This window comes from Phodopus roborovskii, unplaced genomic scaffold, assembly GCF_943737965.1.
Source record: "Phodopus roborovskii unplaced genomic scaffold, PHOROB, whole genome shotgun sequence".
Taxonomy (NCBI): domain Eukaryota; kingdom Metazoa; phylum Chordata; class Mammalia; order Rodentia; family Cricetidae; genus Phodopus; species Phodopus roborovskii.
The window spans coordinates 4,094,682-4,119,399 of NW_026126480.1; the positions used below are offsets into that span (position 1 = coordinate 4,094,682).

General features: G+C 38.2%; 1 protein-coding gene across 18 annotated transcripts in view; it reads left to right on the forward strand.

Moving 5' to 3' along the window:
• Dlg2 (discs large MAGUK scaffold protein 2) overlaps window positions 1-24,718 on the forward strand; it is a 1,341,778-nt gene that overhangs the window by 783,914 nt on the left and 533,146 nt on the right. For all 18 annotated transcript variants that reach the window (XM_051192230.1, XM_051192231.1, XM_051192225.1 and 15 more), the window contains one exon: window positions 18,169-18,293. In XM_051192230.1, the coding sequence (XP_051048187.1) occupies window positions 18,169-18,293 (125 nt within the window). The remainder of the gene's footprint in view (window positions 1-18,168; window positions 18,294-24,718) is intronic.

The window sequence follows — 24,718 nt, forward strand, 5'->3', positions numbered from 1 at the left end:
CTCTATTCAGTTCTGTACCCCACTTTTTTAATGCGGTTATTTGGTGTATTGGTGACTAGTTTCTTGAGTTCTTTGTATATTTTGGAGATCAGCCCTCTGCCAGATATGGGGTTGGTGAAGATCTTTTCCCAGTCTATGGACTGCTGTTTGGTCTTGTCGACTGTGTTCTTTGCCTTATAGAATCTTCTGTTTCAGGAGGTCCCATTTATTAATTATTGATCTCAGTGTCTGTGCTATTAGTGTTATGTTCAGGAAGCAGTCACCTGTACCAATTCTTTCAAGGGTACCTCCCACATTCTCTTCTAAGAGGTTCAGTGTTGCTGGATTTATATTGAAGTCTTTGATACATTTGGACTTAAGTTTCATGCATGGTGATAGACATGGGTCTATGTTCAGTCTTCTACACACCATCATCCAGTTGTGCCAGCACCATTTGTTGAAGATGATTTCTTTTTCCATTGTATAAATTTATCTTCTTTGTCAAAAAATCAGGTGTTCTTAGTCATGTGGGTTATAATATCAGGATTTTCTGTTCGATTCCTATCTATTGTTATGCCAATACCAAGCTATTTTCAGGACTCTATAGTAGAGCTTGAAGTCAGGAATGGTGATGCATCCTGAAGTTCCTTTATAGTACACGGTTGTTTTGGCTATCCTGTTTGTTTTTCCATATAAAGTTGAGTATTATCCTTTCAAGGTCAGTGAAGAATTGTTCTGGGATTTTGATGGGGATTGCATTGAATGTGTAGATGGCTTTTGGCAAGATTGCCAGTTTTACTGTTTATCCTACCTATCCAAGAGCATGGGAGATCGTTCCATTTTCTGGCATCTTCTTTAATTTCTTTCTTTAAAGACATAAAGTTCTTGCTATATAGGTTTTCCCCTTGTTTGGTTAGTGTTACCCCTAGATATTGTATGTTTTTTTGGCTATTGTAAATGGTGATGTTTCTCTGATTTCTTTTCAGCACCTTTATTGTTTGTATATAGTAGGGTTACTTATTTTTTTTTACATTAATATTGGATCCTGCTAATTTTCTGAAGGTGTTTATCAGCTGTAGTTTTCAGGTTACTTATGTAAACTATCATATCATCTGCAAATAGTGAAAGTTTGACATCTTCCTTTCCAATGTGTATCCCCTTGATCTCCTTTTGTTGTCTTATTGCTCTAGCTAGAACTTCAAGTACAATATTGAAGAGATAGAGAGAGAGAGAGTGGGCAGCCTTGTCTTGTTGCTGATTTTAGAGGAATCACTTTAAGCTTCTCTCCATTCAGTATGATGTTTCTTGTTGGTTTACTGTATATTGCTTTTATTATGTTTAGGTATGTTCCTGTTATCCCTGATTTCTCCAAGACCTTTATCATGAAAGGGTGCTGGATTTTGTCTAAGGCTTTTTCAGCATTTAATGTGACGATCGTATGATTTTTCATTTTCAGTGTGTTTATATGGTGTTTCATATTGTTAGATTTTCATATTTTGAACCATCCCTGCATCACTGGAATGAAGCCTACTTGGTCATGCTGTATGAATTCTCTGATGTGCTGGTGGATGTGATTTCCCATTATTTTGCTGAGTATTTTTGCATTAATGTTCATGAGGAATATTCATCTGCAGTTCTCTTTCTTAGTTGTGTTTTTGTGTGGCTTGGGTACCAAGGTAATTGTAGCCTCGTAAAAAGAGTTTGGAAATGAACCTTCTGCTTCTATTGTGTGGAACAATTTGAGGTGTATTAGTATTACCTCTTCTTTTAATTTCTGATAGAATTCTGCACTGTAGCCATCTGACTCTTGACTTTTTTTTTTGGTTGGGAGACTATTGATGACTGCTTATTTCATTAGGGGTTATAGGTCTATTTAAATTGCTTATCTATTCTTGATTTAATTTTGGTAAGTGATTACTATCCATAAATTCGTTCATTTCCTTTGAGTTTTTGAATTTTGTGGAGTACAGGTTTTCAAAGTATGACCTGAAAATTATCTGGATTTCCTCAGTGTCCATTGTTATGTCCCCCTTTTTGTTTCTGATTTTGTTGATGTACATGTTCTCTCTCCCTCTCTGCATTTTGGTTAAATTGGATAAAGGTTTGTCTATCTTGTTGATTTTCTGGAAGAAGCACCTCTTTTTTTACATTGATTCTTGTATTGTTTTCCTAGTTTCTACTTTGTTGGTTTCAACACTCAAATTGATTATTTCCTGGCTTTTACTCCTCCAGGGTGAGTTTGTTTCTTTTTGTTCTTGGGCTTTCAGTTGTGCTCTTAATTCTCTAATGTAGCTATCCTCCATTTTCTTTATATGGGCACTTTGTGCAATGAACTTTCCTCATAGCACTGCTCCGAAAATGTCCCATAAGTTCAGGTATGTTGTGTCTTCATTCTCCTTGAATTCTATGAAATCTTTTATTTCTTTCTTTATTTCTTCTTTGACCCAGAAATGGTGCAATTGCGCATTGTTCAGTTTCCATGAGCTTGTAGGGTTTCTGCAACTTGTGTTGTTGTTGAACTCCTACTTTAAAGCATCGTGGTCTGATAAGATACAGGGGGCTATTCCAATTTTCTTGTATTTGTTGAGGTTTGTTATGTCGCCTAGTATGTGGTCGATTTTAGAGAAGGTTCCATGTGGAGCTGAGAAGAAGTTATATTCTTTAGTGCTTGGATGGAATATTCTATAGATGTTTGTTAAACCCAATTGAGGCATAACTTTTGTTAGTTCTTTTGTTTCTTTGTTAAATTTCTGACTGGTGGTCCTCTCTAGTGGTGAGAGTGGGATGTTGAAGTCTCCCAGTATAAGTGTGTGAGGTTTTATGTGAGCTTTGAGTTTTAGTAGCATTTCTTTTAAGAATGTGGTTGCCTTTGTATTTTGGGCATAGATGTTCAGAATTGAGAATTTGTGCTGATGGATTACTCTTGTGGTGAACATGAAGTGGCCCTCTTCATCTCTTTTGATTGATTTTGGTTTGAAGTCTAACTTGTTCGATATTAGGATAGCTACACCTGCTTGCTTCTTGGGTCCATTTAATTGGAAGATCTTTTCCCAACCCTTTACTAAGAGGTAATGTCTATCTTTGAAGCTTAGATGTGTTTCTTGTATGCAGGAGAAGGATAGATTCTGGCTTTATATCAATTCGGTTAGCCTGTGTCTTTTATAGGCGAGTTAAGACCATTAATATTGAGGGAAAGTAAGGACCATTGATCGTTAATTCTTGGTTGTTTTAGATTTGTTGTTGGCAGTGGTATTTTGAGTATATTTGCCCTGCTTTTTCTTTTTGGTTCTGGTTCTATTGCTTATGTCTTTGTCAGGGTAGTTAACTTTCTTGGGTTGGAGTTTTCCTTCCAGAATTTTCTGTAGGGCTGGATTTATGGATATGTATTGTGAAAATCTGACTTTGTCATTGAATATCTTGTTTTCTCCATCTATAGTGATTGAGAGTTTTTCTCGATATAGTAGCCTGGGCTGGCATCTGTGGACTCTTAGTATTTGTATAACATCTATCCAGGACTTTCTGGCCTTGAGAGTTTCCATAGAGAAGTCAGGTGTAATTTTGATAGGTCTGCCTTTATATGTTACCTGGCCTTTTGCCTTTGCTGCTCTTAATATTCTTTCTTTATTCTGTATGTTAGGTGTTTTGATTATTATGTGGTGAGGGAACTTTTCTTTTTTTTTTGGTCCAGTCTATTTGGTGTTTGGTATGCTTCTTGTACTTTCATAGGCACGTCCTTCTTCAGATTGAGAAAATTTTCTTCAATTATTTTGTTGAATATATTTTCTGCACATTGAGCTGGGCTTCTTTGCCTTCTTCTATGCCTATTATTCTTAGGTCTGGCCTTTTCATTTCCTGAATGTTTTGTGTTAAGATTTGTTGGATTTAAGATTTTCTTTGGTTGATGAGTCTATTTCTTCTAGTTTATCTTCAGTGCCTGAGATTCTCTCTTTGATCTCTTGTATTCTGTTGGTTATGCTTGCATCTGTAGCTCCTGATCATTTACAAAGTTTTTCTATTTCCAGCATTCTCTCAATTTGCATTTTTTTTGTTTTGTTTTTAATTGTCTCTATTTCAGTTTTCAGGTCTTGAACTGTTTGAATTGTTTTGTTCATCTGTTTGATTCTTTTTTTTTTTCTTGGTTTTTCTTAGTTTCTTTAAGAGATTTGTTCATTTGTGCATTTTTTGCTTGGTCTTTTACTCTATTTCTTCCAATTTTTCATTTGTTTTTTCTTCCATTTCTTTAGGTGCTTTTCTCATATCGTCTTTGAGGGCCTCTATTATTTTTATGAAGTTATTTTTAAATCATTCATTTCTGTTTCATCTGCTTTGGTGTGTTTAGGTCTAGTTGGTGTAGACTCCCCAGATTCTGGTGGTGTTATACTGGTCTTTCTTTTGTTGGGTGTTTTCTTGTATTATTTTCTTCCAGTGAGTGCAGGTGGAGTCCCTCTCCCTCTCTCTCCCCAGCTCTCCCATTGGGAGTAGGTGGGTCAGGAGTTCAATGTCTGTAACTCTGGAAGATTCGAGCTCTCTTAGAGGTCTCTGGCAGAGTGCATGAGATCATGGGATTGGACTCAAAGATCATGTGAGTGCAGGCTCAAAGTTGGTCCGGTATGCTCAGAGCCAATGCAGGAGGTTCTAAGGAGGTGAAGGGGATGTTGGACCTGCACTCTGGCCGAACAAGCAATCTTAAACATAATGTCTCCATCAAATCCCTCCCCTGGAGTTCAGGGAACTCTTCAGAAGATATGAAGTAAGAGTGTAAGAGCCAGAAGAGATAGAGGATACAAAGTAAACAATACTTTCTAAGTCAACATGGTCCACACACATATGAACTCACAGAGTCTAAGGTAGCACACACATGTTTAATGTGTTTACATGTTTAAAAATAATTTTCATCCTTTCACCCCTCCTCTCTTCCCTTGCATTTCCAAAACAAGAAAGTTTAGTTATTTGATTGAAGATAGAGTATTTTGAACAAGAGAAGATGCTTTAAATTTCTATAACCTTTTTCCCAAAATTATGGATATTTTTGATATTGCACCAAAACATGGCAAATGATAAGGACTTTTATTTTAAGTTCCTTTATATTGTGAAACCCAAAGCTATGTCAGTGAATATTTTCTACTATTTTAACTGAAATTCATGCGTGTCTCTTCTAATATAAATGAAGCTTTTTTTCATGCATTACAGAATATTATGTACTAATTAACTGGAAAATACCATTTCATTAAGTCAGGAATTATATAAATATTGATATATTTTATTATACAATATAAAACTGACTCATATTTGTTTACATTTCTGCCTATTTTATCAGAAAAAAAGCTAAGTGTTGGGAAGGTGTCTGTTATGATTATGATGACAAGAACAAGATCTACTAACCAAAATGTTTTCTTTAAAACTCAAGATTTACTGTTGATCACAAATGTTATCAGTTGTTTTTGTCACAAAGTTGCTCCACTCATTTACAGAAAATTTTCAGACAGATACAGTATGATACAGCCATTATTTGTATGTCAGTCCTTTAAGATAAGTAATGTTCAATGAAATTTCATTAGTTTAGTTTAAATTACAAACAATTCCTCCTTTAGAAAACTTTATGTGCAATAGAAAATTACAAAAAAATATGTCTATTGTGTTATTCAACACATTCATCACTATGATAAAATACTTGAGAAAATCAAGTGAAAGAAGAAAGGTTAATTTGGGCTTATGCCATGGAAGTATTAGGCATTGGTGCTCTTGTTTCGTGGCCTGTGGAGGAGGCAGAACATCATAGCGGGAGCATTTGATGAGCAGACTGCTAATTCTTGGTAGCTTAGAAGAAAGGAGGGACTAGGAACAAAAACAAACCACTCAGGGTCATGAGCCGCATGACTATTATGACTTCCAAAAAGTTCCCACCCTTCCCCATTAGGCTGGGATGACTGTCTATTTGATCATGAAATTGGAGCTATTGTGATCTAACCACTTCCCAAACCATCTGAAACTGCTTCACTAAGGACCAAACCTTCAACAAATGAGATCTGGCGAGCATCTCAGCTTCCCTAAATGTATATTAGAAGTTTATTTTTTGAGTGTGTGATAGTGAAGAATTTTGTGGATTCTGGTGCATGTTGGTGTTATTACCATGTCTTTTACAAAACACCAGCAAATAGTATTTAGTACTGTTATTTTTCCACCATTCTTAAACAGCACAATAAATAAATAAATCACATCTTGTTTTATTTTTCTGTTAATAAACAAAGAAATGGCTCTCACTGTGACATTTTTATCTGTACATATCATGTGCTTAAAGATATTTGAAAGCTACTAATTTATATCTAACTCGAAAGTTGTTATTTGTATTGTTTATGCACAGACTGGTCAAGGTCTAAGACAAGAAGGTGTAGAGCTGTGATGAATCACAGCAGGAGTAGTTATTACAGCCCTTACATTTTGCATTTGTCCAAAGGACTTGCTCTTTGCAGGTTGCAGCCAGTTTTGTTTTGTTTTATTATTATCATTACATTTACTTATTTGTGTGTATGTTGGGGCTGTGAGTGCATACCTGTAGAGATCAGAAGACAACTTTGGAGGGAGAGTCAATTCTTTCTTTCTGCCATGTAGATTCAAGGGTCATCAATCTCACTGCCAGGCACTATTACCCTCTGAGCCATCTCACTAGACCACACAGAGTGTGTTCATTCCTACTCCTACTAGACTAGTTATGTGGGGGAGGGTAGGAGAGTAAGAGGTGAAGACCTACAAATCAGTCTCTATTGGTTATTACTCTACTGCCATTTTATGAAGAGTTCCCTCAAAATAATAACACCCTACTGTTATGAGAGTGTGGATCTACAGTGCTGATGAGAAATGCTAGGATGAGAGAATGGCATGTTGTGGTGGTTAGCACCAGTTGTCAACTTGGCATAACCTAGTCTCCTAGACACTAGAGACATGTCTCTTGAGTGTAATGTGGAAAGACCGAAACAGAAAGATTCCTACACTGTAGATGGTGTCATTTCCTGGCCAATGGATTCTTGCAATGTGATTGGGCAGAGCACTGGAATGGAGGCAGGCCTTTACTGTTCTCTACTTCCTGAGACCAGTGGGACCAGCTTCTGGAGACCTACCTCACTGACTTTCCCCAATGTAATTAACTATAACCTGAAGTGTGTAGAACAAACTCTTTCTGTCCTAAGTTGCATTCATTTAAGTATTTTTTCTACCACAACTGGAAAAAAGAATTTAAGACAAAGTAATTAATATTGGAAAAAAAACCTTAAAGGGATTAATCATTTTTAGAATGATCCTCACAGTTTAGTAAAGAATAAATGTCAGCCAGGTGGTGGTAGCACACATACCTTTAATCCCAGCACTCAGGAGGCAGAGGCAGGTGGATCTCTGTGAGTGCAGCTAGCCTGGTCTACAGATTTCCAAGACAGGCTCTAAAGCTACACAGAGAAACCCTGTCTCAAAAAAAAAAAAAAAAAAAAAAAAAAAAAAAAGATTGTTAGTAGGGTCCATCCTTGTAGGTCTCTGAGCAACAGTGGAAAGGTTATCTTCAATGCCCTTCCCTGATAATGAGATTGATGACTAACTTATCTGCCATCATAAAGCCCTCATCCAGTAGCTGATGGAAACACAGCTAAACACTAAGCCAAACTCCTAGAATCCAGTTGCTGAGAGGGATGAGTGATAAGAAAATGGGGTCAGACCAGGCTACAGAAACCCACAGAGACAACAAACCTGAACAAGGGGGAGCTAATAGACCCCCAGACTGATAGCTGGGAAACCAGCATGGGACCTACTCAGACCCCTGAACTTTGGTCTTAGTTAGAAGGCCTGGGCAGTCTAAGGGATCTCTGACAGTGGAACCAAGATGTATCCTTGGTGCATGAAAGGACTTTGGGAACACACTCCCCATGGAGAAATGTTCCCTTAGCCTAGAGACAGGAGGGAGGGCCTAGTCCCTACTCCTAATGACAGATTTTTTTTTGTTGATCTTTCTTGGAAAGCATTACCTTCCCTGTGGAGTGGAGGGTGGTGGAAGGGGGTTGGGGGCCATGGGAGGGAGGGAGGGACAGAGAGGGAATGGGGGTCAATATGTAAAATAAGAAAAATTAAATTTAAAACAAAACCAAAAAAGAAAAATGCATGTAATCAATTTCAACAGTTAGGAAATTGCAAAAATTGCTACTGGGGAAACAAGAGAGATCATACACAATGATATTTGAAGAGAAAATTAGAAAAATTACTTTGGGAACACAATGAATTTCTGCTTGTATAATGTGGTGAATAGCAAATGAGGAAATTAATTGGGATAGACAAAGAAGAAGTAAGTAAGATAGTCTGAGACAGGAATTACTCCAGTAGTAGATGGGTTCAGAGGAAAACAAGGATTGTTTGAATCTTGTGCCATACCCACACTGTTCTTCATCTGAAGACACAGGTAGACCTCAGGTTTTTGAGGAAACATATTGGACACTTAATGTTCTTTTTTTTCAGAGTCTGACACAGTATTGATCCATAGCAGTTACTCAGATAAATGTGGGATTACTGAGATGATTCAGCCATTAGCCTTTTTACGCTAAAATTAAGTAACCTCCTTCACCTTACCTTTCCTTCTTAGCTCAGTCATGCAACTGCATTTACTTTTTTTCCCAGTTTAGTTTTCCTCAGCAAACATTTACTGAGCATTTGCTGTCTCAAATTGGATGGAAATCAAGAAATGTCATTAGAAATACAGTGTGGACCTGTCTTCTAATTGGTGAGAGTTTAGATAAGGAGGAGATACTTGTCTTAGTCAGGGTTTCTATTGCTGTAATGAAAACACCATGACCAAAAAGCAAGTTGAGGAGGAAAGGGTTTACTCAGCACGTTAGTCTTCATCACCAAAGGAAGGTGGGACAGTAACTCAAGCAGCCTGGGACCTGGCAGTAGGAGCTGATGCAGAAGCCATGGAGGAAAGCTGCTTACTGGCCAGCTTTCTTATAGAACACCCACCCAGGGATAGAGAACATATCACAGAAAACAGATGAGGTAGCTTTTGTTATTGGAAGACAAACGGAGTACTGAAGAGAGGAGAAGCATTCTAGGCAGAAAAGCAGTTCTGTTCAGTTAAGTTCGTGCAAGGCTTTATTCAGTTCTTCCCATATCTATGTACTGCATGAGTCTGGCACAGAAAATGCTTAACTGAGTTGTCATGCTCTGAATGGATACTGGCAATAGGATATGGCAGGTAACAGTATAAGCTAGTACAGTACAATGTGCTGTATGCAAAAATGAGTTGTAAAATGGTTACAAAACCATGTAGAGCAAAGGAAGGGAAAATGAGAATCTATGAAGAGTCAGGTACTTTATGTGCTAACATGGGCATATGTGGCACTCCACAGAGAAAGCATAAATGAATCAAGGCAATACTGAGCAGTTTGCAAAAGGCTGGCCCTCCAATTTTGTCTCTGGCTTGCACATGTTTTCTTTCATGCACACAATGTTGAGCTGTGTGGCAGCCATGTGTATGTGCTTCACATACTGCCAACTACGTGAGCATAATTCACAAGATCCCAGCTGCAGTGCTCTGAGAGCTGAAATTTATTCTGAAGTTTGCCCCAAGGCCATGCCTTCCAAGGGCTGCTCAGAACTGCCAATGACTGAGTGCTGCAGGGCTATGGAGGTAGGGTACATTCTGGGAGGCAGAGGATTCATCTCACGTATTCCACAGTGGCAATCCAGGAGGTTATCAACTGACCTCCTTCCTAGTCTCTTTCACTTGGCAGGAGCGGGGGTCTAAGTGCATGGTCGGTCGTATCATATCTTTCCCAGCATGTCCTTGCCTTTCCCCACTTTCTTTCACAGCCATTTCCCTTAATAAAATCCCTCATTAAATCCTGTCTTGACACTTGCTTCTCAGAAGACTTAAAATAGGACATACTGAGTGTGTGTGTGAGGGTGGTGGGACTCTAACATGTCATTCTTGATATTTCATTTAAGACAGAGCAACCCCTGGGTATCTTCGTGGAAGAAAAATATTCATCCAACAATAGGCGATGTTCAGAGTTACTGTTATATGAAAGGGTTAAGGAATGTTTCTCACTTCTAGATGAAAGGAACAAGGGCACTCCTTCCTTTTGAGCATACCCAATGCAAAGACTATTTGTCACTTAACTATTTAGCTTCATTCTTGTTATTCTGTTCTTATGTCATGTCTCCTAGGCCCATCCCCCTCCTCCATGTCCTTTCTCATTTTTTTTTTTTTTTTAGACTTCATGGGCATTTAAGCTTGACAGTCATCCTTGAAGTACACACATCAGGGAGAGGGAGGGGCCAAGGAGCTCATGAGATGATGGAATGGAAAAATGACTGAAAACAGGAAAAGCAGAGAGAGCTGATGAAGTCTGAAAGTTGGGAGGAGATGATGGAAGCTGAAAGTCAGTGACTAGTTTCTAAGGAACAGTTAAAATGGACAAGACCTGTGTTTCTAATAACATGTGTGGATTGATGGGCAAGCAGCAGTCAAAAATAACTGCCATGAGATGGCCCATTTCTCTCTTAATTCTGTGTACACACTGTTGTAAACAGAAGTCTTTTTAAATGATCTAGGAACTACAGCAGATGAATCATTGAAAATAGATGACTTAATGGGAAGATAAGAGAAGCTCTAATTGTTACCAACTTACACTGAGAAATGATTAAGAAACTAAGATACTTTGTCAAAATTCATAAGAAATATGTGTTTGTTTCTAATGGCATTACAGGATGTGTTTCTAGAATCTCTTTTAAATATTTTTTTCAATAGCCCTCTTTTACTTTCCTCAAGGAAGTCATCACATAGTGTTTAAAATATGGACATCGCTTGATAATTATTGCCAAGTAATTATTAATCTTTCTCAAGGTATCAGTATTTTTTTTCTTCCTCTCTGTTGGCAAAAACAGTTCTCTCAAACTCAATTAAAATTCTGAATGAATTTGATTTACTTCTTATAAATGTGCTTTGCCATCTTGCATGTGCCATAGTGAACCCTGTGCTAGTCTCCACATCATCTGCTTCCATCTGACTGGAAGCCTTGTAACATGGCTTTCCTTATTTCTATTTGACAGAAAAGAAAACTAGACTCAAATTTGAGAATGGCAGACTGGATAACCAATTTCAGGTTCAAATGCTGCAATTCCATGCTTATATACTTCATCCGAATTTTTAAAAAATATTTTATGATATCAATACACATGGTTTAAAGCTTTTCCAAATACAAAATTAAGAGTAGTTATTACTATGTTAATTACCACCCACTATTAAATTAATCTTGAACTTAGGAGAAGCTGGGTAATACGGCAAAAACATCTTTGCATCTCAAATCCACTGAATGTTGTTGTGTATCTTTAGATGAATGGATAAGTCTTTTGTTAGGGTTCTCAGTATATGAAAAGATAATAGTACTACTTCTCAGGTAAGGGAATCATAAGGTTGGTTATGTGGTTAGTGTGGAACAAAATGATTTGTTCCCTTGAGAATATTTAGTTTTTTTAACTTAGGACTTTATAGCATTTAAAACTTCCCTTCTTATCCAAGTATGCTGATATATTCCTATAATTCCAGCTACTTGGAAGGCAGAGGCAAGAGAAGATTAAAGCTATGGTGCATACCTTAATAACGCTTCTCATACAATAAAAAGGGCCATCAGTGTGGCTCAGTAATAGAGTGTTTGCCTAGCATGCACAAGGAATATCCTGGATTCAATCTCCAATACCAACCAAAAGACACTGTAGATGAGAGCAGAATATTTAAACTCAGGCTTGAGCAGAAATTGCTCTGACCCACTGAATGAATTTCCTAGCCTATCATACCATCATAGAGACCCTGTCTTGATAAAAGACAAAAAAAAAAAAAAACTAAAGCAAAAACAAAAAATCACCACCATCATCATCAACAACAACAGTATGGATGGAGAGAGATTGATAAAAAGAAAGAGGGCTGCTACTTTGAACCATATTGCTCTTATATGGATGTTTGATTTCAGGATTTCAGGAGTGAAGGAGTGAGTCTGTGTGTGTGTGTGTGTGTGTGTGTGTGTGTGTGTGTGTGTGTGTGTGCATGCACACGTGCACATGCCTGTACCTTGGTTGTTTTCTTTAGAAAATAATGCCACAGCAAAGCATTGTACATACCTATAACTATTTCTCTGGGATAAAGTCAAAGAACAGGATTACAGAAAATAGTATTTTAAATAAGAATTTAATTTCTAGGCTGCAAAATAATTCTATGTCTGTAGAACATTATACAAAAGCATTAGATTTTGTTATGATATATATTTTTCTTTGGAAGAATAAATTTTTTTTTAAGAAAAAGAGGAGCCTTTCTAGGGAAGTGGTGTTTGTAATACCGGCAACTATCAGTTGTTGCTTGTTCTGGTGAGAGGAGATGCTGCTGACACATGCAGCAGGAAGCACCGTTTAGCTAGACAATGGCTTGTGCTTTTGCAGGGTAGTCAGCAAATGTGGAACACTGGTAACCAGAATAAATAATAGTGCCAGTCACATACATCAATCATGGAATTTTCCCAACTGCAAGTACACAAAAGCCCACCTAGAACCCTATACAGGTAGTGGCCTCACCAGCATGACACCTCCAGTTTCTATTGATGGTGTTGGACTTCAACATTCAATTTATTAGCCACAATTTTCAAGATCTAAAAGTGTCAGCCAGAGGTCAGCCCGTTCCCATGGAGAGATGCCACTTTGAAAAGGAAAGAGAGGAGGCCTGCCTTTACAGCCAGAAGCTCTGGGACAGTTGTCAGGGGATTGCAGTGACTCAGCCATGGAGAGTAGCAGGCAGCTTTTCGTTATGGTGCAATCCACTTTCTGTTGCAGACTCATGAAAACAGGAAGGGAAGGGGGAAAGTACTTCAAATCAGTTTCCACCTAAATTCAGACAAAGCTCTCTTAAAGCACTCAGTGACTAACCAGGTCCATCTGGAAGACTGATTTTAGTAGGACTACAAAAGCTTTTGAGAATACTTGAGATCAGAAACACAGGCAAGTTAACGTCTGTTTATATCTACATCTTTCTGTTGTGGATTCCCTATCCATTCATCCTTTTCCTTGGCGTGGGTTTGGGGTCAGGGAAATTCATAGTGTAGAATAGAAGAACCACCACATGCTTGTATGGTAGTCAGTTTTCAAAACAGTGGTTAAGTGTTCCTTTGTCATTGTCAGAGCAGTTACTTTCAAGATTTGTTGAATCACAGAATGATTTAAAAACACAGTGATGATCAACTTTCCCTTCTAAAATTTCTTAAAACTTTTCCTTTTCTCTATTTCAAGATTAGATTTCTGTATCTAGTCAGTATCCTCAAAGAAGCCCTAAAGCCATTCATTTTCATTCTTGATACTCTTTTGAGTCCTCATACTTTTTGAGTAGTCAGCTACTTTCTGAGTAAAGGGTCCCCCATACCTTTAAAGCGAGCATTTCCTCCATTTGGAATCCCTACATCATTATTCCTTCTGGAGCTAAGTCACAGTTTGACGAATCAAGCACTACCTCTTTCATGTAAGAGCATTTGCTGCTTTTGCTATTGCTCACCTAGGAAGGAGACCTTGGATTTCCAGCACACATGGACATAGGCACACTCACCTGTTGCCCCAGCAATGGTCATGGGAAAAGACAAAAGGATCGCAAGGGCTTGTTGGCCAGTCAGCCAGCCTAGGTAAAAAATGACAAACTTTAGGTTCAGTGAGACCCTGTCTCAGTGGAAAGATAGAGAGCTATAGAGAAAAGCATATGACATTCTCCTCTAGTCTCTTCATGTGCACACATATGTGTGCATACCTCCTCCCCTGTGTGCACACACAGCACACTCACCAAAAGTATGGCTAAACATTACCTGGCATTTACTGTAGTATAACCATCAATTTATAGCTGACTTTGTCTTGACATTGAGGTTTTATAACTAATTGAGTGCCCTAATTAATTTCTCAGGATTAAGTGCTAAACTCTTACTCTTTCTCTGTTTTTACTTCAGAGTGAAACTTAATCAAGCAGTCGCAAATTGAGTAAGCTATATTTATTATGCTAGCATGAACAAAATTAAATATCCAGCAAAAGTCCTGTTAAAGAAGCAGTGTCATAATGAAAGAGATGTCTTAATAGAGAGAGTCACTATAGGGTTAAGGAGAAACCTGGTGCTAGGGAAATTCCCAAGAATCCACAAGGATGACCACAGCTAAGACTCTTAACAATAATAGTGAAGAGGATGCCCGAACTGGCCTATCCCTTTAATCAGATTGGTGAATACCCCTACTGTCATCATAGAGCCTTCATCCAGTAATTGATGAAACCAGACGTATAGATCCACAACTAAAAACCAGGCTGAGCTCCAGGAACCCAGTCAATGAGAGAGAGAAGAGAATGTATGAGCAAGGGAAGCCAAGATCTTGAAGGGGAAATCCACAGAGACAGCTGAACCGAGCTCATGTGAATTCATGAACTCTAGACTTACAGCTGTGTAAACTACATGAGACCAAACTCAGCCCTCCTTACAGTTGTGAAGCTTGGGCTATCTGTTGGGCTCCTGGCAGTAAGGCTAGAATCTATCCCTGGTATATGAGCTAGCTTGTGGGAGCCCATTCCCTATGGTGAGAATGGCACCTTAATGGTGGGGAGGGGGTGGGCTTGGTCCTATTCTAACTTAATAATTCAAACTTTGTTGACTCCTCGTGGAAACCCTTACCTATGAGGAGGAGTGGAATGGGGGCTGTGGGAAGGTCGGGGGCAGGAGGAGAACTGAGGTTGGAATGTAAAATGAAACTGAAAAATATGAAGTATAAAAACAGAAGTGCTGGCATATGATCTCAAAGAAATATTACTTTGCCATTTAAAATCTTTAATTTTAAAAGTGCCTAGATGCACAGAAAGGATTTATTATAATATGAACTGAAAGAAAAAAATCAGAACACAATTGTGGAAACATAATGTAACCATGGTGATATGGATTAAAGAGACTATGTAAATGAGAAATGTTTGGAGATGATAAGTACTTTTTGAGGGAACATTCATTATACCTTATTTTTGGGAGATATATGAATATTGGATGTCAATTACTGTAATATAAAGAAATATGAAAAGTTTATTAGACTGTGAACTACTCAAACTTTCCTACAGAAGAAATAACACACAGCTTGTCTATTGCCACAAATATACCTTGTTCCTCACTGAAAACATCTCCTGTGGCTCTAGAAGGGGGCCCTGCCTTCTGACGTCCAAGTGTGTTACATAGGAGCCATTTATTTGACAAATAACCCATAGAACCCATAAAAGCAGCTAAGGAAAGTAACACAAATTCCATTATTCCAGCATATCTTGGTTTTTATCTAATATATATATATATATATATTTATATATGTATATAAATATATATATATATATATTCTTTCTTATTTTACATATCGATCCCAGTTCCCTTTCCCCCCCTCCCATGCCCACAGACAACCCCTCCCATCCCATCCCCCCCACTCGACAGGGAGGGTAATACCTTCCAGGAGGGATCATTAAAATCTGTCAAGTCATTTGGAGTAGGGACTAGGCCCTCCCTCCTGCCTCTATGTTAAGGGAGTGTCCCTCCATGGGGAATGTGCTCCCGAAGTCCTTTTGTTCATCAGGGATACATCCTGGTTCCACTGTCAGAGGTCCCTAAGACTGCCCAGGCCTTCTAACTGAGACCCATGTTCTGGGGGTCTGAGTTGATACCATGCTGGTTTCTTCCATCAGTCTGGGGGTACATTAGCTCTCCCTTGTTCAGGTCAGCTGTCTCTGTGGGTTTCTGTAGCCTGGTCTTAACCTCTTTTCTTATCATTCCTCCCTCTCAGCAACTGGATTCCAGGAGTTTGGCTTAGTGTTTAGCTGTGGGTGTCTGCTTCTGTTTCCATCAGCTACTAGATGAAGGCTCTATAATGGCATATAAGTTAGTTATCAATCTCATTATCAAAGAAGGGTGTTTAAAGTAGCCTTTCCACTGTTGCTCAGATTGCTAGTTGGAATCATATTTGTAGGTCTCTGGACATTTCTCTAGAGTCAGTTTTCAAACCTATAATGGCTCCCTCTATCATGGTATCTATTTTTTTCCCTCTCTCATCTATTCATCCCCGGACTCAATGTTCCTGGTCCCACATGTTCTCCTCCCCTTCTCCTTCTACTAACTCCCTCTCCATTCACTGTCCCCCATCTCAATATGCTCAGGAGGCCTTGTTCCTTTCTTCTATGAGGTAATTTGTATGAATCTCTTAGGTTCCTCTTTGTATCCAAGTTTCTCTGGCGATGTGATCCTTTGTTCTATGTATAAAATCCATATATGAGTGAGAACATACCATGTTCCTCTTTTTGTGACTGGGTTACCTCACTCAGGATGGTTTCTTCAAATTCCATCCATTTACCTGTGAACTTCAAGATTCCATTGTTTTTTTTCTGCTGGGTAGTATTTCATTGTGTAAATGTGCCACATTGGGCTGGAGAGATAGTTCAGCTTTTAAAGGCTAGGCTCACAACCAAAAACGTAAATGTGCCACATTTTCTTTATCCATTCTTCAGTTGAAGGGCATCTACATTGCTTTCAGGTTTTTTCTATTACAAATAATGCTGCTATAAACATAATTGAACAGATGTCTTTGTTGCATGGATGTGGGTCACTTGGATATATACCTAAGAATGGAATTGCCCAGTCCTGTGGTAAATTCATTCCCATTTTCCTGCGGAACCACCATATTGATCTCCAAAATGGCTGTACAAGTTTGCACTCCCACCAACAGTGGAGGGGTTTTCCCCTTTCTCCACATCCTCTCCAGCATAAGCTGTCATTGATGTTTCTGATTTTAGCCATTCTGAAAAACGTAAGATGGTATCTCAGACTTGTTTTGATTTACATTTCCCTGATGGCTAAGATGTTGAGCATTTTCTTAAGTGTCTTTTATGCATTTTGGATTTCTCTATTAAGAATTCTCTATTCAGTTCTGTACCCTACTTTTTAATAGGGTCACTTGGTGACTAGTTTCTTGAGTTCTTTGTGTATTTTGGAGATCAGCCCTTTGTCAGATATAGAATTGGTGAAGATCTTTCCCCAGTCTATGGGATACTATTTGGTCTTGTCGACTGTGTCCTTTGCCTTACAGAAGTTTCTCAGTTTAAGGAGATCCCATTTATTAATTGTAGAACTCAGTGTCTGTGGTACTGGTGTTATATTCAAGCAGTCTCCTATACCATTTTGTTTAATGGTACCACGCACCTTCTCTTCTAAGAGGTTTAGTGTGGCTGGATTTATGATGAGGTCTTTGATACACTTGGACTTAAGCTTCGTGCATGGTGATAGACATGGGTCTATCTGCAGTCTTCTACACACCATCATCCAGTTGTGCTGGCACCATTTGTTGAAGATGCTTTCCTCCTTCCATTGTATAATTTTTGGTGTTTTGTCAACAATCAGGTGTTCATATGTATGTGGGTTAATATCAGGATTTTAGATTTGATTCCATTGGTCTAGCTGTCTATTTTTGTGCCAATGCCAACCTGTTTTCAGGACTGTAGCTCTATAGTATAGCTTGCAGTCAGGGATGGTGATACCTCCTGAAGTTCCTTTATTGTACAGGGTTGTTTTGGCTATCCTGTGTCTTTTGTTTTTCCATATAAAGTTGGGTATTATCCTTTGAAGTTCTGTGAAGAAATAAATTAAAAAAGAAACCAGAAAAAGGAAAAACCTCCCATGCTCTTTGATAGGTGGATAAACATAGTAAAAATGACAATATTGCTAAAAGCAATCTACAGATTCAATGCAATCGCCATCAAAATCCCAGCACAATTCTGTATATAACTTCTTTACATTGTTCGTGTGAACATATATTTTCATAGCTGGTAGTCTAAGGGTTCTTTGCATTTTCCATGTGCTTAACTTTCAAGTTTTCTTTCTTATAAATTCATAATGGCTATCTTAATTGCATCATAAAAGATTTGTTAAGTAAAAATTACCACCACCCCTTGAGTTATTGCAAAGCAAAAACATGAGCATTCTGACCTTGCTTTCTCTGCTGACAGAGAGCTTTATGGCTTTGTACAAAAGACGGCTATACCAAATTGCATTTGAGTAGTAACATGATAACACAAAAAGCAAAGGGGGCTGTGTTTTAGATGACAGCACATCATTTAATATCCACTTATTGCTCCTACAGGGAAATTCAGGCCTGGGATTCAGTATTGCTGGAGGGACAGATAATCCCCACATTGGAGATGACCCTGGCATATTTATTACGAAGATTATTCCGGGAGGTGCTGCAGCAGAGGATGGCAGACTCAGGTAAAAATTGAAAGCATGAAAATGGCTTTGGGAGTTGATCCTTTGCATCAGTGAGTGTCACATTTCTACCTTTGGAGAATGATAGTCTATAAAATTTCTGGACTTGGAAGGTTATCATAGCTTTCTGTAGTGACTCTGTACTTGCTAAATTTCAAGTTTTATTTCATTTGTGCATGTTGATGGCTACCAAATATGACATTGGATCAGACACTGTGGACAGGATTTATAGACATATCTTTGATTCTCGTAGGACTCTCTATCTACTTGGAAAGAACGATACTATGAGTTAATGAGTGATCAATATAGCATCTAGATTCAACACTATATATAGCACTAGGAAACCATGTATTGTTACAGACAAGCATACAGAAGCATTCATTGGGTGTTCTATAGATGCTTAGAGAGTCAGAGAAACTGCCCCGTTGGAAGATTCTAGATCTTAAAATATGATTGGAAAAATGCATTAAGAAAGTGCATAAATCTAAGCTGAACGATGAAGAAAAAACAAATTGTCTGGGAGAATAGAACAAAAGTAGCTTTCTTTGGAAGAAGACTATGTGCTGAGTTCAAGAGGTGGAGTAGAGGCAAGATAGCACCCAGGGATGAGCAGTAGCTGCTGCAGCTAGGCCCTGTTCTGTTATAAACTAGAAATAAGTTGTGTAAATAAGAATCACACACATGGAGCAATTAATAAATAATATAAAATGCAACCAGGAATTAAGAACAACCTCTAAAAGGTACAAAATAAATAAGGGTTCAGAAACTTATGGAAGCTATAGTTTATTTACCACATAATATGTAATAAAGTATAATATATAATTTGACCCAATTTGAGTAAAGATCCTCATAGAAAAAGAAGATTCAATTATGTCAATAGATTTTTTAAAATTATTTTTTAAACAAAATCTCACAATATAGGCAAGGCTACTCTCACACTTGTGGTCCTATTGCCTGAAACTGTCAAATGCCTGAAACTTATGACCACATGCCATTCTACCTGGTTATATCTTTATATCATCTATCATGTAGATATAAGTAGCTTAGTAAATGCTTGCTGAATGGTTGCCTTTGATATTAATAAATGAATAGAGAAGAAGAAAGAGGGAAAATTGACCTGGAGGGTATATAGGGTGTTAAAGAAAGGTCACTTATGATTCTTGTTAAAGATTAGGAAGATTCTTCAAGAAGGGTTGCTAGGGAGCAGATTTTGTACCTGGATGAAACCAGAACAACTGGGACCATTTAGGTAAGGATGGGTGAGACAGCAAGAGATAGAATATTGCTAAGATAAATATCAGCTGTAAGACAAATTCTGGCTAAGGAACAAGGCTCTGGCTGCAGGAAGGCCACAGTAAGAACATATTAAAGGGTAGAATGCAGTATCCAGAGAGAAGTTCTGCCAAATTGATTCAGGCTGATTCTTTCTGAAAATAGACTGAGTGGGCCAAAGCTAGAGCTTCTGGTCAAACCTCTAGGGATAGAGCTAAGAAGAACCTTCCATGGGTTGGGTAAAGAAGTCAGTCTGCCACATAGTTAAGGCAGGTCCTGAAGATATAGATGACATTGGCCAGCATGGCAACATATTGAGGAATGTTTCCCGAGCAGCAGGAATACAAGTGTCACACCCTGACTCAGTCAGCTTTCATTATACATGAATAATCTGTTCTACTATTTTCCCTTTGAAATAGGCAAAGACACTTGTTCCCTATCAGACTGTTCCAACACCATGGTTACATTAGACAGCTACAGGCCTGCAGTTTGGTGAGGAGAGTTGTACTTCGTTTTCAGGTTTATTTGCATGTGGTTTCATGCAGAAGAATTCCATAGGAAACACATGCTTTATAACAATGGAATTTCCAAGTTGAAATGAGTGGTTTTCAGACATGAAATCTCCATATTGAACTGTGGGAGGCTTGAAACACATGTAATTATGACTCTATACATCAAGAGGAGATTGTGTTTGGTAAGGTTGGATCTTAGGCTCCATTTTATGTGTTTAGACATGAGCTGGGTATGCTGACTTATTTCTATAATGCTAACATTTGAGAGCTGGTGCAGGAGAATTGCCATGAATTTAAGGCCAGCCTTAGCTAAAAGGTGATTTCCATGCCCACCATGACTACAACATGAGACATGAGACTCTTCCACAATGAGGGCGGAAGAGGCAAAAAAAGAAAAGAAAAAAAAAAAAAAAAGAAAAGAAAGAAAAAACAAGAAAAGAAAAGAAAAAGAAGCCAAAATAGTTTATGGGAATACTTCAGAAATTCATGGGCCTTTATCAGCATCCTCAACAGTTTACTGTCTGAAACAATAGGATCATTCACTTCCTAGTAAATTCTGCCTCTGTGTTTGAGAAATAGCAGTCCCTGTGTTACCCCCTTGGTCTACAGTTATGAATAGATAACAGCATTTCTGAGAGAACTGCCTCTTGTTGCCCAAAGTCAGGCTATGGAAATCTCATGTCTACATAAATGGGGAGTTTTACTCCTTAAAAACTTAATTCCATAATTAAGTTGCACATAATACTGAAAGGCAACATTTGTAGAAACTTCATTATGCATGGCACATTCTTGTTTAAGTCCTGAGCTACAATATTCTTTATTCTGATCTCTGTTATTAATCCTTATTCTGGTCTCCTAGACTATCACCTTCCAGGGTTTTGCACTGAAAAATCTGAAACTTCTGCCCTAAGCTCCTCCCTGAAACAATAAGATATACCTAGTCCCTAATCTAGAGTATATTCTTTGTCTATATGAGAGAGCTCTTGGGTCTCCCCTTCATTTAGGTAGATCCTACAAATATGCCCAAGGCTACTTCCTCCGGTGTTCTTCACTGATGTAGAGACATCTAGAGTTCAAAGACAACTATCAGGGGAAAATCTGGCTTGTGATTTAAATATAGATTAAGACTGGGGAGGAAACAAAATCCAAGACCCACATTTTATGAATGGGGAAATTGAGTCTAGGAAGAGGGACACCTAAAAGTATAATGTCTTGACTCAAATAATGAACTGTCTGAAGTACTGTCAAGAAACAATAGTACACAAGTTCAAACTAATGCCATATATCATTTTCTCAATGACATGAGCATTGTAGAAAGCTGTCCTGTGACAGGATCCAAGGAGTGCTTTATCTGGCAACTAGATCTGAGGACACTGAGGGGAAGTGCACTATACAAACACTGGGAAGGCATGGTTTCTAGTGTCTTCTTATTACCAGAACTGACTTTGGCAGAGTGAAACTGTCCTCATTGGTGTTTTCTATCTGTCAGTTGGTGACAGTGCTGGCTGTGTCACTCAGGTGAAGTCCAAAGCTATGCCAGGCATGTAATAGGCACTCAATAAATTCTGCCAACACTTCCCTTTTCTCCTTATCTACCTGTGTACATGTCCCTCAGCTCCATTTCACTCCCTGTTTCATTTCCAAATTTCTGGTTCCTATCTTTTTATGTTATCTATTGACCATATGATGGCATGCTATTAAAGGTGACAGAAATGACATCATTTTTCTCCCCTTTTTAATTGAAATTTTAAACAAGCTTGTTTTACATGTCGATCCCAGTTCTCACTCCCTCCCCTCCTTCTCTGCCCCCTAACCCCCTATCCCATCCTCTTTCTGCTCTCCAGGGAGGGTGAGGCCTTCCATGGGGAGTCTGTCATACCATTTGGAGCAGGGCCCAGGCCCTCCCCCGTGTGTCTAGGCTGAGAGAGTATCCCTCTATGTGGAATGGACTCCCAAAGTCCATTCCTATACAAGGGATAAATACTGATCCACTACCAGAGGCCCTTAGACTGTCCAGTCCTCGTAACTGAGACCCACATTCAAGGGGTCTGGGTCAGTCCCATCCTGGTTTCCAAGCTATCAGTCTGGAATCCATGAGGAAATGACATCATTTTAAGCTGCTAGATATCTAATGTTTAGGCGTGATAGAATAGGAATATATAAATGTGCATGTGTTTGTGCATGCAGGGGTGTGTGTGTGTGTGTGTGTGTGTGTGTGTGTGTGTGTGTGTGTGTATGTTATATTTCTGGAAATCCTACAAACATGAGAAACTTTCTTGTGCATACTAAGCTATACCTAAAACAGTGTAGTTGTGCGGGATTAACACATATGTAAACTGAGAAGTAGACTTCTCCTTAGATAAAGTAGACTCCAAACTGAGGTTCAGTTCTATTGGTTCTCCCAGAAAGCAGTACAATATTTAAAATAATAGGACCTAAGTTTCATAGCAGTGTGGCCTTGGTCCCTTTGAAGCCCTCTGTTTTCTGGTTGACTCACTTGACATATGCAGATTTGACATGTGGCCATGTAGCTTAAGAAACGTATGGAGAAGATTGCATGAAGAGTAGATCCATGAAAGCATTGGGTAAAATGTGTGACTCACAATGTAACTCAGTTGTCTGCAGATGCAGCAACTCAGCACAACACTGAACTAGAACTGCAATCCTTCAGAAGCTGAGAATAGACATAGTTCTAGGAAAACACATAGTATGACCACCCTCCCCAACTCAATATCCAGAGCCTTGTACAAATCCTTTGCTTATATCAATAGTAATGGAACAGACATTTCTCAATTCCCCATGCTCACCTATATGCAGTGACAACCAATAGTATATTTTTTGTTTCTTTTCCAGCTATTTTACAGTAAGATGGATAATTGAAGAACTTACTAGTCACTAGTATATTGCCTTCTAGAAGCAATCATTATGATTGCATATCATTCCTTGGCTTTAAAAATAAAAATGTAATGGAGAGGTCATTATTTTTCTTTCAGAGAAAAAGTAGATATATTTCCATCTCCTGAAAATGTGTTTTATTTCTACCCTTGTATCTGAAACATAAAATATCTTCAATGTGGCCCAGTGTTCCTAGATTGCCAATGACCAATTTTGAGATGTCTTCCTAGGGAAGAGCTATCACATGACATCCTTTGCTTGGCCATGCAGCAATGACATTTTACACAATGGTGCATTTATTAAACCTGTCCACAGCATAAAGACAAAGTGCAGAAGAGGGCTGCTTGCCAGTTTCCTGACAAGTAGCACAATTTAATCTTCTTGCCCTTGACACATTCATTTCTATTTCTTGACAGAATGAAAAAAAGTGTTATTTTTTTAGATCTATTGTTGCATTTATTGCCTCTATGTCTGTTTACAAGTAAGTTTATAAAAGCCAAGACAATGTGCATGTTCACTCCAAAGAGTAATATTAATTATGCTGAGATTGCACCCTACTGACAAGTTGACGAGAATGTATTCCCCATGTGCAAACTACAACATTGTCTTTCTTTAGTGTCTTTGAACAGTCATACCCTTGTGGTTTCATTGATTTATATGCATTTAGTCACAATGATTTAAGATAAGAACATGAGAAAAAGGAAATGAAGGAAGGAAGATTGAAGGAAACAGAGAAGAGGGAAAACAGAATAATAAAAGATTAATGAATAAAGATTGGTGATCATCAGAAAGGGAACATATCATATAACTAGGAAATGGTGGAAATAAATATAACTTTGAATTTTTGTCTGAAAATCACAGACATAAAGCTGAACAAAGAGAATATCTTCTAGCATATTAGTGTGAACCTCATGTTGAAGAACACACTTTCAGGCAGGCTAAGGAAATAAAGTATTTCTAGCAAGTGAAATAATGAAAAAGAACATCTAGAGTACACTCTGTTTTGTAATTCATGAGTGCCTGTGATCACAGATAAGAACTTCAAGAGTCACCCTGTACAACATTTCAATTTTTTACCATAACCCAACCAATTGTGGCATTCAAATGACTATGATCTAGCTAAATTTTACATTCAAAAGTGGAGATTTTGGTGCCTTCAAAGTTAAGTCATCTTTTTTCACCAATGTTATTATGGTGTCAAAGCAGGCCACAAAGCGAGTTGTGACTTTGAGCAGATCCCATTGAGGATGGACACCACTGTTCAAGGCAAATGGCCCCAGTGGCCTACTTAGAAAGGTGAATGGTTGGGATTTCAGATAATTCATAGACTGTCCCCTTCCATTTCTAGCCACAAAAGATAAAATAGAGGAAGTGGGTAGAGTCATGCTGTTTCTTTGGTTTACTTTGACTCATTTATTAGTCTTAATGTATGGACAACCTACATGGAAAAGAGAACTTACTTTCAAAAGTAACCTTGAAGTGACTGTCAACAGGATGTCTCCATCAATTGAATATTATATGAGAAAACTTCTAAGTGATAATTCTAGCTGTACTTCTGCAAAGATACAAGGAAGCCACCTGTTATTGTTCAGAGCTTCAGAAATCCCTCAAGGATTCCATCATTTTGGCCTCCCACCATATAATTGAATGTAAGATGATTGAAATACTTTCATTGTAAGCAAGACTTGGGTTTTTGTTGTTATTATTGTTGATTTCAGAACATTGTTTTGAGAGTTGAATATCTGCATG